We start from the raw sequence: 16748 nt of genomic DNA on the forward strand, positions 1-16748 counted from the left end.
AGAATCGGAGACACCTATTCCCAGGAATACATTTTAGAGAATGGAGTGCCACAAGGATCAACTTTAACCTGATGATATGCCTTGCCAGAAAAACTATAGGCAGTGTAGTGCATAGCTTGCAAGGTTACATCAACCAAATTGCTACAAATGCAGATGCAATAGGGTATGTGCTTTCCGAGGAAAAAACCAAAGCAATGCATTTTTGTAGGCTTCGTAAACCTCATTATGATCCTGTAATGTTTTTTAATGGCCAGGTAATAAGTGTACCCAACGAAATTAAATTTTTAGAACTCACCTTTGGTGGACCGTTTTAAGAGTACTATCACACCTCAAATGGGGGGCTCATCCTAAATCCCTTCTCGATATATAGGCATTGATCCTGTCACGCATTGATTATGGGTGCTATAGTTATTCCACCTGTAATTCCACGTTGCTGAGTAAACTGGACAAAATTCAAAACCTAGCAATTAGGTATTCCCTTGGGGCCTTTTCCACGAGTCCCGTCAGTGCTCTCAACGTCGAAGCGAATATTCTACCGCTTGCTCTTCGTCGAAAGCAGTTAATAGTCAACTATTATCTGAACGTACGTCTGAACGATAAACATCCAAATTATAATTTAATGACCAATAGAACAAGACCTACACGTTTATATAAAACTCAAGGAGAAAGAGCAAGACAATGTATAGAGGAGGTACATTTGCAGGACGGTAACAGTGAGCGCTGGCAGGAGCAGTGGACGCGGACCGATACATCATTGAAAAGAGTTAAACCAAATATTGGGCCACTATTTTTACTAGACGTGGAACGGTTGCACTCGACCAAGCTGTATCGGCTCCGGTTGGGACACACTGCTTTAACGCACAGTTATTTGCTGAAGGGTGAAGTACCACCCTTGTGTAATAGATGTGGTGCTAACTTAACACCTATGCACATACTCTGTACCTGTGCAGCGTACCAAAACGAGCGCGATCTCTTTAAAATTAATGTGATATGGGAAACCAATTTTTCTAGTCAGGATTGCTGTCAAAGAATATTAAGATTCATACGAGGTATCGGAATTTTGAATGAACTGTGATAATCTGTGATATTAGTATGTACGTAAATGTTGCCTAGTTCTTGTTTCGTCTTGTACGTCTATATCTTTGTCTATAGGGCGATAGGCAAATGGCCTCAGCAACCGAAGCCTTAGGTGGGGTTTTAGTGGGTATTCTCAGCAAACGGGAGAGAGAGAGCCCCACACTACCTACTCTGGAACTTCCTTGCAGAGTGTGCATAAAGTGCATTTCCCCACCTATACAAAAAAAAACTGGATGCTGCCTTATTATGGGAAATAACATGTTAAACAACTTTTGTATAAAAAAATTTTGTATACATTCGATATTTACCGAGATATATACGATATTCCATACATAATGGGCACTCTGTATTTTAAAAAGTTGCTTTTTTCTTAAAAACTAATTAACTACAGTTCCGACCGTGATCGTGTATAAAATGCTAACTTATTGATACATTTGGGAACCGGTGCACAAAACCGATGATAATAATGATGACTGTTATCCAAATTGATAGTGGTGAGCAAAATTTGTTGCTTTCCTCCAATTAAACGGCGTTGATTAAGTAACGATACGACATTATCGATAATATTATTTTCCAATTCTAGCAGTTAGTAAAAAGCATTGAAACCGAATCATGTTATTAGTGTAACTGTGCGTCGAAAAATCAAAACCGCCTTACCGCAATGGTTAAACTTATCAAGTCTACCATGAAGGGGTTGAAGTCGAATTCTACCTCTACGTAAGATTACTTATGTAGATCTAGTAATTCTTATAAAATTGTTTTGATTTGACTCCTAACAATTAAGTCCCATTATCAAATCGGATATGGGAAATACACAATCACTACAATTGAGGTTACATGAAAAAAAACTTGTTAGAATCGCTGCTTACTTCAGTTTGCTAAAATCGGGACGTTTTTTCAGAAAAATGCCACCATTCCCACAAGAGGGGCAGACGTTGCCCGAAGAGGACAAGATGGACAGCGAGGCGGGAGTAGGTTTTTCGCCTCGGCCGGCTGAGGAATCCATGTCCAATCCGGCCGAATCCGTTTTGCAAGAGGCCAAGGAGAAGTACCCGTTATATCATTTCGACCATAAGTTACACGTGCAGGAAAGGTTGAACAGAAGTGAAGGAGTATTGGCGGAATCCACAACTTGTAAGTATTTTTAAACAGTACCTTAGTTTTTGAATTGTGAAGTGTGAGGGGGAATTCTGCAAAGTGACACATTGCAGACAAAACGGAGCTATTTTCCGAATTGTTGACAAACGATCGAAAGCTTAATATTAAGTTAAACTATTTCACTAGTATATTCATTCTTTAGCCCTAAACCTGCAACTGGTGCAAATTACTCATGTTTCCAAAACATGCTCTTTGTGTATGCAGTGTGACAGACGATTGTTGTACATTCACTACTCTGAACCAATGATTAAAAAAAACATGTTTCAAGATCCCGTTGACACCAATGAGGCAAAATAGAAACAGCAAAAGAAGAGTTCGTGTTTTCGCATTTAATGCACCACGGGCGATCAAAAAACGCTTGACGTCGAGTCACCTTTGGAAGTTCAAGTTAAATATGACTTCCCATGTAAACAAAAATTCCAAAGGCGACTCGACAGCAAGTCTTTTTTGATCCCACAGTATAATGTGTGTAATATAGCACAATGGAATAAAACGCACGACAAAATTCATGGCAACGTCTGCAATAACGATAGTGGCAAAAGATTCGCCTCACCCAACGATTTTACTTGGAGTGAATATCAGAAATGTCAAGGAGGGGTGTACCGTAGTTCTGTCCCGCTTTTGTACCATTGGAAGTTGATCAGTTGATGCGTTTATACAGGGTGATGACTTTCGTAACGTATCATAGGGATTTCAATGTAAAATTCATAACATGCGATTATTGGCTCCCTAAATTATTTTAGAAAAAAAATATTAAAGTTTTTTGTAGAAAAAATTTTTTTACGCCAATCAATCGTATATTAATTTTCAATTTTTTTCATAATAAAGACGGAAAATTGGAAAAATAAAATCCGCGTCTTTTTCAATAATCTGCGATGTCATGGAATTTTGTAAAACAAAAAGATATCCAGTTATCAATTAGCAGCAGTTCGAAATGGATTTTATGATCGACTTGGTTACTGTCTTGCAGTTAATGGTGACTTATTCGAACATTTATTGTAAAGTGATTTATATTAGAAAACCGTTTTTAGTAATTTCGTCTTTCTTTATGTTGAATTCGCTGTTCTAAATATAATACTTTTTGATAGAATTTGATTTGTTTTATACTTAGCAGACATTCCATTGCATGACGGATATTGGCGTAGTTTTTGTATTATAAAATTCCATGGCATCACAGATTATTGAGAAAGTTGGGGGTTTTATTTTTCCAATTTTCCGTCTTTATTATGCAAAAAATTGAAAACTAATACGGGTGATTGACGTAAAACATTTTTTTCTACAAAAAACCTGAATACATTTTTGCTCTAAAATAGTTTGGGGAACCAATAATCGCATGTTATGAATTTTACATTGAAACCCCTATGATGCGTTACGCAAGTGTATAGGGTGACTATAACCACGAATGCAGCAATGATTATACACTGTGTCCAAAATAGGGAGGTCTATCATGGGGATCGCCGAAACCAGGATGGTGCACCCACACACAACATCCTAATCGTGCGAAACATATATCCTAAAAAATAGAAAATTTAGTAAGGAAAAAGATAGTGATCAAAAAGATAAAAATCAAAAAAACAAAACAAAGTAAAACCTTATAAAACTTATGCGTTTCGACAGCAAGGATGTTTTCATCAGGGAACAACGAAATGCCTATACTTCTATTCTAAGATTACAGAGTTCCAGTAATAAGAATCTGAAAAGAAATTTGAAATATCTCCAATAGTTTTGAAGATATCGCAAAAAAACGAAAATTTCTGATTGTCGTTTTTAATTTTTTTATGATTAACTAATCGTAGTAGACATTTCTAACACATTATTCGGACACTTTTTAATGGAGATTTCAAATATGGCATCCTGTTTTTAATAACTGTCAAGATGACGGACAAACACGTGACAACTTTAGTTTTTCTTATGGGCGCCATTTTGAATTTTCACATTTTGAGATTACGTCTTTTTTTCTCTTTACAACAATATATCACACATGGTGGTTCAGTATCACATTTTTCTTAAAAATACAATTTTTAATTATTTGAGAAGAGTGCTTTGGAAAAAGAAAACGTTCTTTTGTCGTGAACAAAAGGTTGACTTATTTCATGTAGTGCCATTTACTAGGTTTATGCAATGTCAAGAACGACTACCACAAATACGTTTTAGCGTTAACGTATGGGTCGGTTTATTGGGCGATACAATAATTGGTCCTTAAGAGACTCTAAATGCTGATCGGTACCTCCATTTCCTGAGGACATTTCTAACCGATTTTATTGACAATAACGTTCCTCTTCATCGTTTGAACTCGATATGGTTCCAGCAAGATGGCGCACCGCCCTAAATGCTAGAAGGGTTGGGGAATGTTTATCAAGGGTAATATAACAAGACCTTGATAAATAGTCGACTATTTAGATTGCATCTAAATTTCGATTGTATTTTATAATAATTTAACGAGACATATTAATTTTGGCGTTAATAATCTGATGAAAGCCCGAGAGCGAAGCTCGAGGGCTTTCATCTATGGTTATTAACGCCAAAATTATGTGGAGTCAAATTAATAAATACAAGAGAAATTTAGCACCAATCAAAATAGTCGCTTATTAATCAAGGTCGTGTTATATTTATGAAGATTATTTCTTGAATCCAATTATTTATATCAGAGAGGCATATTCACAAAATGAAACAGTTTGATATAATTTATGCAAAATATCAACAACAATCTACAAAATACAAACATAGGTATCAATTGACTGAATTGAATTCCACATACACTTTACACTATATTCTTTATAACCTTCCCCATCTTCTTTTTTCATGTTCCAGGTCAAAATATCATTCAGTTTTGTGAATGGTGTTGATTCATTTAGTTTACATTGCCGATGCTCGCAAAATTTGGTAAACTGCTTCCATACGCTATTTTTACTCCTCACTGTATTATGCGGGATTGTAGACTGGACCACACCACCATCATTTCTTCGCTTGTGGTTTCGCCAAAATGATTCAATTCAAAAACCTCAACAACACGATTTTGACGTTTAAGTTAAGTGCTGTCAGATGCACAAGCTGTCAAGCTGATAGTCGGCTATCGTGCACCATGCAAAATAGTCGCTAATGGAGGGTGTTGATTGGTTTCGTCAAACAGGAATCAAAAGTGTGATTGGTTGATAATTGACATTTAATAGACGAAGGAAATAATCGGAATTGTTCCCCAATCATGTTATTGCTAATAATGGCGACGTACGCTGGCCGGCGCGGTCACCTGACCTGTCTCCCTTGGACTATTTTTTGTGGGGAACAATGAAAAATGAAATTTACAAAACATTGAACTTCGTTATAGAATTGTGAGCACTCTCAGGAACAAGATTAGAAGAAAAGATGTGTCAAGAGCCATAGCAAATCTTAGGAAGAGAGTGGCACTGTGCTCAGAATTAGGAGGTGGGCAATTTGAACACATGTTGTTATATATTTTGTTCTAATTTTAATTATAATTCTTGCAAAACGAAAGTTCAATTCTGTTCAGATGAAAATCGAATTTCTACTTCTCTGAACCAGACAGATGGATCAAACTGTCAGACATTTGTTCACAACAAATGAACGTTTTCTTTTTACAAAACACTCTTCTCAAAAAATTAAAAATTGTATTTTTAGGAAAAATGTGATACTGAACCACCATGTGTGATATATCGTTGTAAAGAGAAAAAAAGACGTAATCTCAAAATGGGAAAATTCAAAATGGCGCCCATAAGAAAAACTAAAGTTTCCGCGCGTTTCTCCGTCATCTTGAAAGTTATTAAAAACAGGATGCCGTATTTGAAATCTCCATAAAAAAGTGTCCGAATAATGTGTTAATTAGAAATGTCTACTACGATTAGTTTATCATAAAAAAATTAAAAACGAAAATCAGAAATTTTCGTTTTTTTGCGATATCTTCAAAACTATTGAAGATATTTCAAATTTCTTTTCAGATTCTTATTCGGCACGAAAATTGGCAACTTTAACCAACTTTCTATCTCTTAAGATAAGTGAGATCCCAATAGTGGCACTCGAAAAATGGACACCGTGTATACAATGCGTTCGAAAGAGGGTCACCTCTTAATCGCTTTTAATGAAATTTGTCAAATATAATTTTATATGTGATTCTATCCGATCGCATATTGAGCCGGGTTCCATATCCGTTGGTTTTTGTGAAGTTTCGTGCATCCGATTTTCATCGCGATTCTCTTCTTTCTTTGGTCCTTTTACACTTCTATTTGGGCGGCTATTTGCTTTCCAGGATAGTTGGGCGCATTCTATACATACATTTGTGTTTCGCAGATTGTGTTTGTTTTTCATTATCTGTTGTTTATGCTATTCATTTACTATCTCCACTAGAACAGTTATGGATTTTATAGTTATAATCGTTTAACTCTTTATTCTGTTCCTATTTTTCTAGTCTAATCTTTTTTCTAGACTGGTGACTATTGTCACACTCTTTCTCTTTTCTTTGCTGTATAATTCTTTCCTTTACGTTTTTAACACTCTTCTTGGTTTCTCCTAATTACTCACAGTTGATATCTGTTTTCATGTCTTCTAACAATTTCTTCATTTTCTCCATTTGGGTTATTACGGATTCTTACGGATTACGGTTGTGGCTCAGTTAACGTAACCTCGCTTTGGATCGAGCGTATAATTTTTCAACGATTTATACTTTACACGTTTACCAAAATCGTTTCACTTGCAACGGTTTTTATCAGGGTCCTTGTCGCTATCGTGTGTAATCGCGCTGTATTTCGAGGTTATGGTGTAATCAAGCCAATCCACGATTTGCAAAAATTGTATGTACTTAGGTACGTTATCAAACGCGCTTTGATTATTTCTCCTAATTGCTAGTCTTTGCCAATCTTTCCACTATGTATTTGAGACCACTAAGGCACGGATAGGGAGGACATAATGCAGGTTTCCCATCATATCTCAATCACTGGTTAATAATAATTAGATAGAATAGTGTGGGCGCACCTACTCACCCCGACGGGTAAATTAACCGGCTCAGGGCACATGCGCTCGGATCACTTATGCGTCCAAGGGATCGGAGTGGGGTAGTGGCGCCTTCAAAATGTTAATAATAGTGACACAAAAGAAGTGACTTTGGAAAACATTTTATTGCAGTAAAATCTAAATGATGGCTTCAGCCATATTGTTTTGTTGATTGAGCACACCTGCCTTTTCTGCACCAAAGGAGTTTTCTCGCCGTACAGTTGGCGAACGTGTTTTTTCACAGTAAACACAGTGCACATCTCTCTTAAATAGTGGCGTGGATGAACACCGCACTAATGGCGTGATGTTTTCCTTAGCTTGTGTATATCAGCAGTATTATTATAATTCCCATCACTATCATTAACGATCTCTTAACAAAAAAACTGTGACGAAATTGAACAGTACTTAGGTACTGGGAGGCACGGATTATATTCCAAAAGTGTGAGGGGAAAAGACTCGGGGAATCACTTTTTGAGGTTATAGCCTTGCGTCCTTGTTCATTAAAGTCGTTTTGTACCTTTTCCCCAAAATACGATATCACTCACGTCATTCTGAAGGCAATCCTTGTTTCTTCTGTACATTTTCCTGCAGGGCACATGGACAGTCATTACTCAACGGTTAGCCAAACGCACTGTTACACCATCTTCCTTCTTTAGACTCTTCGCAGTGTTTCCAAACCTATCTTCACCGCGCCGTGGTCTTTCCTTCTACCATTGTTTCAATGCTTCTACTAATCCTATACACTTTGGCAGAATACACTGCTGCATATCCACAAATGACTTTATTATTACATTATTACTTTAGATTGCAGGCCACGCAATGCTATTCGAAAAAAGAGTACCAAACTTCGGCGATACATAAAAAAAGGCGATATTGACTGGGAACGATGTAGGAACAAGAAGTTACCAAAATAGACCAATAAATTTTAGTACCTAACAGTGCACAATCCCAACAGATGAAAGGTTATAATTATCACAGAATATTATTTCATGAAAACTGCGCCATATATGTACTCTATTGAAGTTAAGTAAACAATCCAACCATTTAATTAGGTTTGTTTCATTTATTCACAAACGAAACAATACTTTTAATTAAATCGGCTATTTGAATTTGAGAGGAGCTACACGAGCCGCTTGCTTTATTAATTTACTAACAATGGACCGGTCCTCAAAGCTTTTAATTTTAATCTGACGTGGTGACTTTGGAGAAGGGCAATTAACAGACAAACTAGTCGAAATCAAACGAAATCAATAAAACGATTATGTAAACATCTACCTAATCCTGTTCCTTCTCGGCTTTAAATTTTTAATTATCCGTCTCCGTTTTAACGAAGCCTACCTTTAATCGCTCAATAATGTAATTCCAATGAATAAATCAGTTTAACTAGAGAGAAGCTTAGGGAGTGGTTTTAAATTACCTACACGTGGCGTGAAAAAAGTGTAGGTACGAAAAGATCAAAATCTGCTCTTGTATCACGCCCTAGGGATTGCAAACATGCGTATAATACGATACGGAATACGCATAGGTATCGCTTTCCCTAGATTGTTTGTCTAGTACCAGAAGAGGGGTGAGATTACATACATTTTCTATTGCTTCTCATTTTATAATGTAAGGCGAAACTGGAAATAGCCATGCTAGGACTGAGAGAACGGGTCTGGACAAAGTACAAAGCACCAATAGTTAAATAATCAAAATGCAGTTAGCATTCTTCCTCATTTGTAAAACCCGTTTGGAAGGTTCAATTAGTTTAAACTTTTCGTTAATTTATAGAGAATGTTTCGTTCGCTTCTTTTATTGCTACTGGCAACAAGCAGTCATTTTTAATATCCATTCTTAATATGGGGAAAAGTGTCCTACTTTTGTGTAAATTTGATCTGTCATATTGAGTATTGGGGGAAATTAGGGGTCGTTTCTATATACGTATATCATATGTACCATCCACTCCGCTTCCTCCATATGCTAGGGGTTAAACACCAACAGCTTGGAATGAGGACTGAATTCCATGAGCAAACGAACCCTATAATTGTAAACATTGATTTATAACACTTTCCGTGCTTCACAGAACCTTCCTACCTGTATCTACCGTCTGTGTCATTTTCCCACAAGGAATGTTTACGTCCAGAAATTCACCTATGGATATTCAGTTAGACCACCAGCAGAAATTGTAACGAGTTAGTTACATTTACAAGGGTCGAAGACCTCACCTGCGTAAACAGAATTGAGCCTCTACGGCAATGGCAAGAAATTTTAAAATGACAATTCATTTCTAATTTACCCACGGCTAGCTCAGTAATACATGTTTATACCCCTTACCTGGCGGAAGTTTGGCCTTTTATCTCCTCTTTAAACCGGAAATTCAAAATATAATGGTCTGGTTTGATCGAACTCGAATAAATACTCACAACCAAAGGGATTGTATCATTGAAATTAATTGCAATTTTCCAATCAATGAAGCAAAATATCCAAAACCCTTTGTTTGAATCTAAAATCTAAAATTAACCACGTGGCTAATATTATTTTCTGGTAGCAATTATCTTATCTCTCCTTAGAAAATGCCGCTTCCTTTATAAATATGGAAACAGATCTCTTCGATGGTACAGTTGAATTTTTTGCATGACCCTGGTAACGTAACGGCGGAAGAAAAGTTCGTATGAATCGCGAATCCAAGCAAACCGACTTCAATTTCGCGAAGGTAAAGGTCGTGATTATGCAAAAGAACAAAATGTCATTGCTCCTTTGTGTTGATATTAATTTTGTCCAATTTATTAACTAGGTGGTGACGATTCATTTCCTTTAAATTCCCTGCCGTATGCCGTTGTATACAAAATTCCAGATTTTTTAGATTTTACTCAATAAATTCACGTTTTGGATCTTGAAATTGCAGCACGAATCTTCACACATACGCGAGGATATTTCTGACAACGAAGTAAAAAGATGGCGACGCGAATCAGTTAGGATGCTCGCTGTCTCACTTCTGTCGCTGGTTAAAAGTTCTGAAACGGTATCTATTTTCTGAATACAAAGACCTCGACTAGCGTATCTTTTTAAACGAATAGTAAACCTGAATGTTTGTGACGTGTTCGACTTTAAACAGAACAGAACAAAACGGAAAGATCGTGACAACCGCGCTCGTTTTCCCCAATACGGTTATTGTTATCGCCTGTTATCGCCAGACATACTTTTGTTCATGTTCGGTATAAAGCGGTATATGTGTACTCCTACGTTTAACAAAATACCAATTCAAAATGGAAATTGCTAGATAGACAACAACAAAAATCGCTAGTTTTCAAATTTTTCCAAAGCACAGAACACGGTTAGTACGCTGCATTAAAAAAAATTGCAGTAGGCTTGTTCTCTATTTTCGCATGCACTGTATTTTCTCAAAACCCGCCACATAAGCAACCAGCTAGCGGATGATGATGTATAACAGGGCATTTGACACTCCACAGCTGTTAGCTCGCAGAGCACATAAAAACACCCTCGTGTCTTACAAAGAGGTGAGCTCCACTCTGGTTATTTTAATGATCATAACTTCCTAACTTCCTTGAATGAAACTGGGAAGTTTAAAACAAAGCGACAAAATACAATTGCCCGCAACAAAATGGCCCAGCAATTTGTTTATAATTAAATAAATTCTCAAAAATTCAACAATAATTACTAGTCAACTATTAACCCTAATTTACAGGTCTGGGGTGGATCGCACCCCACAGTCACTTTCAATGTCCATAAGTTTTTTTTCTTTCAATATTTTGGCCTGGGAGCTCGAGTACCTTCCAAGTTTAGTCTTTTCTATCGTTTTTGGCGTTCTTAAGATTTTAGTTTTTATTTTATCACTACTTTTAGAAAATCTTTCAAGTTTACAGGTCTGGGGTGGATCGCACCCCACAGCCACTTTCAATGTCCATAAGTTTTTTTTCTTTCAATATTTTGGCCTGGGGTTCGTTTCACCCCACGCCCGTAAACTTGAAAGTTTTAGTGACCAGTAAACTAGGGTCTTGACATCTCAACTTAATTTATGCTGTATTTGGTTCAAATACGACTTTACAACCAAACAAAAATGGCGCCGATGGTGGAAATACAAGCTTCGATAAAATATAATGAATGTTTTACCTTTTAATAAAGAAATAGCCCAGCAATTTCACTCTAAAACAGAATGAAACAAAGAACCCGAGCTAAACCACTAGGAATGACGATGGCTTGTTGAGCCCAAAATACTTGTACAATTCTGATCCATTATCGACTGCTTTAATTACGTGTAGTTACGAGTCACTTATTTTATAATACCAACGAAATTAATTAGATCATCGATCAATAGGTTAGTGAAGCTAACACTCGTTAATAATTCGCCAAATTTAAAGAAATTAACATTAGTATCATCCCTTGAAGGGGAATTATCCATTAATTAAAAACTTGATTCAATGAAGAAGGTTAACCCAGGTGACCCAATCTCGTTATGCTCGCTCCAATCGCTGTTTGTTGCAGATATCTCAGAAAGGGTCTGTCTTTATACGCACGGCTACATTCTCCATATTTATATGCCGGACAGGTCAAAATGGAATTAAAAAAGTATCGAGGAGAGGAAATTATGAATGAAATTATAAACTGAAATTTAAAAAAAACATGTAAAGAAACCACATGTCAAATCCCTTCGAAGTCGAATACAAAAATTTAACCTACCTCCTATTAATAAGAGGGGTGTTCACAAAGGTATAATGCTATTAATACAGCAACGGTTAAATGGCAAGATCCTAAAAAGCACACAGGCCATAATACGGTGATTAAAGAATAGATGGACCCACTTACGTATCCACGTTAAATTCAAATTATAGTCTCCAATATGAGAGAAAAGTGTCTCTCGATCCAAACCAATTCGAGATATCGCCAAATCCGGTAAATCACTCGAGATAGTGGTTAAAAAATTGTGCGTAAAGCCTGCGCATTAAAAATGATGCACGAATTAGAGCACTTTAAGCCAAATCACCTACGATAGCAGTGGTCCTCAATCAAAAATTACAGTGATACTCAACCAATACCCGAATTTTTACCCGAAATCGTCACGAAACCTTCATTTTCATGCCTACTTTCTGTCCGGAAATTTTAGTTTCCATGACAGAGACAGAGCAGACTATACGTTTCCTGCCGCTTGTCACCTTACTGGCCGCACCGTCACTTTATCCGTTACACCTGTGACATTGCTAAATATCTATAGTGACTCCTGCCATCACTGACAGATTGTCATTAATCAAAAGTTACGAGTATACGAGTATATAAAAATTGAAGTTTTATATTAAAATACGATTTCGGGTAAAATTTAATACAAAACTCGTCAGTAAAATGACTCGGAAATTAAAGTACACTCGGTCCCAAAGGGGCCCCGTACTTCAACATTTGCTCCCCAATAATGTGTCATTTTCTTGACTTTTAGTATGTAAATAACTATTTCCATGGTAATGATAAGGATTATATTGTACCCTTTCATTTTCTTTTCCTATGAGTTTAATTTACATCCCCAATAAAGTAGAGGTATATTGTAGACGTACAAATGTAGAGAATTGTTAGCTTGTGGATGTCCATCCCTAAATATACGTAAATACATAAACTCTAGTCTGTTACTGCACCTCAATTTGAACACCCCTAAATGATCTATTAACTATGGAAGGTACAATAGTTTCCATCAAAGATGACTTCACGTGACAGTTTGTGAACCAATTTCAAGAGAATTTTTTATCTGATGGCAACATATGTATATGCGAAAAACAGGTGGGAACAATTTGAAAGTTAAAAATTGCTACACAAACTAGTGACTTAAAGGTGGTCTTTGGTGCAAACGGTGCTTCTATAAATATTTGCTGAAAAAGTGTGTTGGGAAAGTGTCTTCAAAATTCCTATAGGTACCTCAAGGTCATATAACAAAAGTGAATATCTGACGATCTTTAAACATGAAAATAATGAGAGCTGACAAACCAATATGGCCAAAACGAGCACAGTTCAGACGCAAATTTGAATAGTGATCAGAAATATTCGTTCTAAGCACTAAGTTGTAACCTACCACTGTCAATTTCGACGGACACAACTGAACGAGGAACACAAATCAGAACAAACCGAACATAAATACCCATGTAAATTTTACTCGATTAGAACATAGGCATCAAGTCGTAACCCCAGACTGAAAACCCCCAACCTTTGTTAGAATATTGACGCACAAGGAGCAGAACCTTTGGAACAAATCCCCACAAATTAATGTGCTAAGAACTTTTCGGTTCTTTTATTTGGGGAAATATCTTAATACAGGTGGGGAATCGGGGACAAATTGCTTGGAACGAAAAAGCGTCACGTGTCTACAGCGATAAATACAAAAATTAGATCCCCCCATTTCCTAAATCGAGCATGTTTTCCAAACTGAAGAGTGCTTGCATTTCTGTAACATTTTCATGTGGTGGGTCAATACACAATAGCCCAGTGTAACTAGAGAAATTAATCGTTTGTTATACTTTTTCCTACGATTACTCTCGTTATCTACAAACCCACTCCACTTTAATCTCAATCCCGCTAATGAAATGCTAATCAAATCTACGTCATCGTTCTGCGTCCTTAGGCGAAACTATAATGTTGTTTAAATCAGGTTAATGCCTTAACTGAGAATAATGGAGGTAGTAACAATGGTATTGTCATTTTACAATAATTATTTTAACTATTTCCAGCATCTACAACGACGAATGAACCTTCCACGACCGTACTATCAGCTAAAGGAGAACTCGAAGAGATTATAAAAAAGGCGGAGGACATGTCTGGAATACCCGACTGGGGTATTGTCACGATAGTTATAGGTATACAGATGAAAAGTATAAACAACGTACCTAACTAAAGTTAATCTTTCAGTTGTTGCCGCGATAATCATCGGAATATGCTTTTGCTGCATTAGGCGATGTTTCCGAAAGAGACGCGCAAAAGGCGATAAGAAAGGTATGAAGGGGGTCGATTTAAAATCGGTACAACTACTCGGATCTTCCTACAAAGAAAAGGTATACCCGACTTAAGTTCACAAAGGTTTGTACTACATTGAGGTTTCAGGTTCAACCGGATATGGACGAATTAACCGAAAACGCCGAGGAGCCCGACGAAGGCGAGAAACCCGTCGAACAAAAGCTGGGAAAATTGCAGTACAAGGTAACGTTCGTCATTCAAATTTCGAGAAATCTAACGGGTACGTTCTACAGCTTGAATACGACTTCAATCAGAATTCGTTATCGGTAACGGTCATTCAGGCCGAAGAACTTCCTGCACTTGATATGGGCGGCACATCCGACCCATACGTCAAAGTCTACCTGCTTCCAGATAAGAAAAAGAAATTCGAAACTAAAGTACATAGAAAAACGTTAAATCCAGTCTTCAACGAGACTTTCGTCTTCAAAGTAAGTGTTTGTCGTAGTTGTCTTGTGCTTAAACTAGGTAACCACGGTGACTATTTGGGTGGAGAAATCGATACACGAATGGGGAGAAAGCGATGTTTCTTGTCAGCAGTTGGCGATTAACCACGTACATTTATTTGTGGTCGAATCGTTATCAGACACGTTTAGAATTAATTTTCCTTGTACGTTGTATCATCATAAGGTATTTCGGTTTAAGTCGACCAATGCGGGCGAACTACCTACACAAGAAAAATCCTCGTTTATAAACGCCTTTTATTTATGCAGGAACTCTACGGTTTAAAATGAATATTACGCCTAATGTGGAGGTAAAATGGTTTGCTCAATTAAGTGTTAATGGCCCATCTTTAGTGTCGCTCATCCACACCTTTAAGATAAATGATCCTCTCTAGTATAAATGGAGCGGATATTTGTTATGTAATGTAGTACATAAAGGAGGAAGGTTTGAAGCATGGGCTGTTAAATTTGATATACAGGTTCATAAAGATAAATAATTAAAGAGCTTGTAAAACAAACGATTTAATTTGGTATTAGTTTTACTTTTATTCAAGGTACCTATATAAAAAATTTTATTTAAAAATCTCAACAAATAAAAAAATTGGATTGCGCATGCGCAAATTTTTTAATTCTTCTGCATAGTTGCTTGACGTTTAAGGAATATTTACTAAAACAGAAAACCGGATATGTTCTTTGTAACAAGAACTACAAAATAACCCTATTTGTTGAAGGTTTGGTCAGTTTTTGGGCTGTATGTTTTTGGCCTGTTAGCCTACGGAGCTGAAGAATAATAGCGACCTTTCTTGTATGCATGCGTACCAATTTTCAAAGCGATTCGAGGTTTCTAAACAAAGTTATCATGCACACGGATAGACAGACCGACAGACAGACAGCCAGCCAGACAGACAGCCTGATAAACAGACAATACAAATTTATAAACTATCTCGTTCCCGAGGATCGTTAATAACCGGCAAAAGTGTAAAATTATGGTACATGAAAAAATTGATTATTACTATAACTTTCTTAGTTTTGCACCAAAATAGCGTAATGGGCACACAAATGGGTAGAAACGTGGACAGTTTATTGATTGCATAAAATGTTAAGGCCCCTTGGTTCACACTTGAAATGTGCGGTACATAATATAAGAAGGACCAAAGTCCCTGGGAAAATGCTCTGCAATATTTAGTTTCTCTTTTGCAAGTACCTTTCTTCTTTTAATATGTTCACACTTAAAACTTTGACCGCACCAATAGATATGTCTCGTCCAGAGGTTCCAATCGCCTTTTGGGAGTACCTCCTCCGACACTCCGTGGTTGGTAGAAATTGATTCCTTTTGGTGATACCTTTCATTAGAACACTTACACCCCCCCCCCTCCTCCATGAATTTCAAAGGTTCTATTGGGCACCCATACGCATGCAATATGAGGCCTTCGGACAACAAAGTTGAAGGTCGACTGCCTTCAACGTGTAGGGTGTAGGCCTCTCTTGTAAAAAATATCACGTGTCCAGGACAGTTCAAAACCATAGAAGTGTATCTGGAGTAGTCGGGCTGTCGGACTAACAGCAAACAATAACGCTCTTATTATTTAAGAAAAAGGGCACTAAAAAGCATATAATCATAATAAAAATAATACTAACTGCGATGAGCACACAAAACCACCATGAAAAACAAGAAAAACTTTCAAAGCGCCCTCTAGCAGTAATTTGCGTAAGCATCTTTTACAGTAACTAACCTCGTAACAAGACACAAACACAGCGGCACGTAAGAAGCACTTCTCGAAGCACTTTTGCAAACAGACTCTTTACGGATCAAGGAATACGGAGACGAATCTATCTAAAATTAGGGGTAAAATTACAATTTCTAGAATTAGGTTTGTGCTTCTGTGTGATAATATATCTCCGTCCGCCCCTACCTGCATTTGTCTAAAATGTTGCCAATAAAGTAATTTTAAATCTCGAACGGGAGGCAGTGAAATTACACCTTTGATCTTCACAGTATACGCATGTCTAATAAAGTTCTTGGCAGAAGCAAATATACGGCTATAAAAAAAATCATAAATAAATAAACACCATGCGACTGGCCGAATG

The 16748-nt window shown here is 36.9% G+C and overlaps 1 protein-coding gene across 2 annotated transcripts in view; it reads left to right on the forward strand.

The window, feature by feature from the left end:
- The first annotated feature begins 1723 nt into the window (after positions 1-1723).
- Positions 1724-16748, forward strand: part of LOC116168573 (synaptotagmin 1) — a 32002-nt gene continuing 16977 nt past the window's right edge. For both annotated transcript variants that reach the window (XM_031484486.1, XM_031484488.1), the window contains exons 1-6: positions 1724-1794; positions 1979-2211; positions 13938-14063; positions 14116-14258; positions 14308-14403; positions 14454-14648. In XM_031484486.1, coding sequence (XP_031340346.1) covers positions 1739-1794; positions 1979-2211; positions 13938-14063; positions 14116-14258; positions 14308-14403; positions 14454-14648 — 849 coding nt within the window. In that variant the 5' untranslated portion in view covers positions 1724-1738. The remainder of the gene's footprint in view (positions 1795-1978; positions 2212-13937; positions 14064-14115; positions 14259-14307; positions 14404-14453; positions 14649-16748) is intronic.

Source organism: Photinus pyralis, unplaced genomic scaffold, assembly GCF_008802855.1.
Source record: "Photinus pyralis isolate 1611_PpyrPB1 unplaced genomic scaffold, Ppyr1.3 Ppyr1.4_LG4, whole genome shotgun sequence".
In the NCBI taxonomy this organism is placed as follows: Eukaryota; Metazoa; Arthropoda; class Insecta; order Coleoptera; family Lampyridae; genus Photinus; species Photinus pyralis.